A 275-nucleotide genomic window follows, 5' to 3' on the forward strand; every position below is an offset into this window, starting at 1 on the left:
GATTAATCATGCCGAGATCAGAGGGTGAAAAGAGCACTGCCTTTCCAAACAAGGAAGCACGTTACATGTGCTGGGATGCGAGAGACAAATTTTGGGAATGTCTCGATGCAGGGGGTAAGTTTTCTGTGGGGCTGCTTGTGTCATTTTTTACTTTTGATATATATTTAGAAAACTATAAGTTGATCAACATTATATATTTTCTTGCTTTGTAAATAATGCATTGGTCCCCTTCAAATCTGTTTTGGTTTAATGTGCATTGAAAATGGAGATCAAAG

General features: G+C 37.5%; 1 protein-coding gene across 1 annotated transcript in view; it reads left to right on the top strand.

Annotated features, from left to right (window-relative positions):
• The window catches only part of LOC119591665 (cytochrome c oxidase assembly factor 6 homolog), a gene marked incomplete at its 5' end in the record, with an annotated part of 892 nt that continues 617 nt past the window's right edge, over positions 1-275 (top strand). Inside the window, 1 exon segment of the mRNA XM_037940418.1 lies at positions 1-114. Within this exon segment, the coding sequence (XP_037796346.1) occupies positions 9-114 (106 nt within the window).

This window comes from Penaeus monodon, chromosome 29, assembly GCF_015228065.2.
Source record: "Penaeus monodon isolate SGIC_2016 chromosome 29, NSTDA_Pmon_1, whole genome shotgun sequence".
Lineage (NCBI taxonomy): Eukaryota > Metazoa > Arthropoda > Malacostraca > Decapoda > Penaeidae > Penaeus > Penaeus monodon.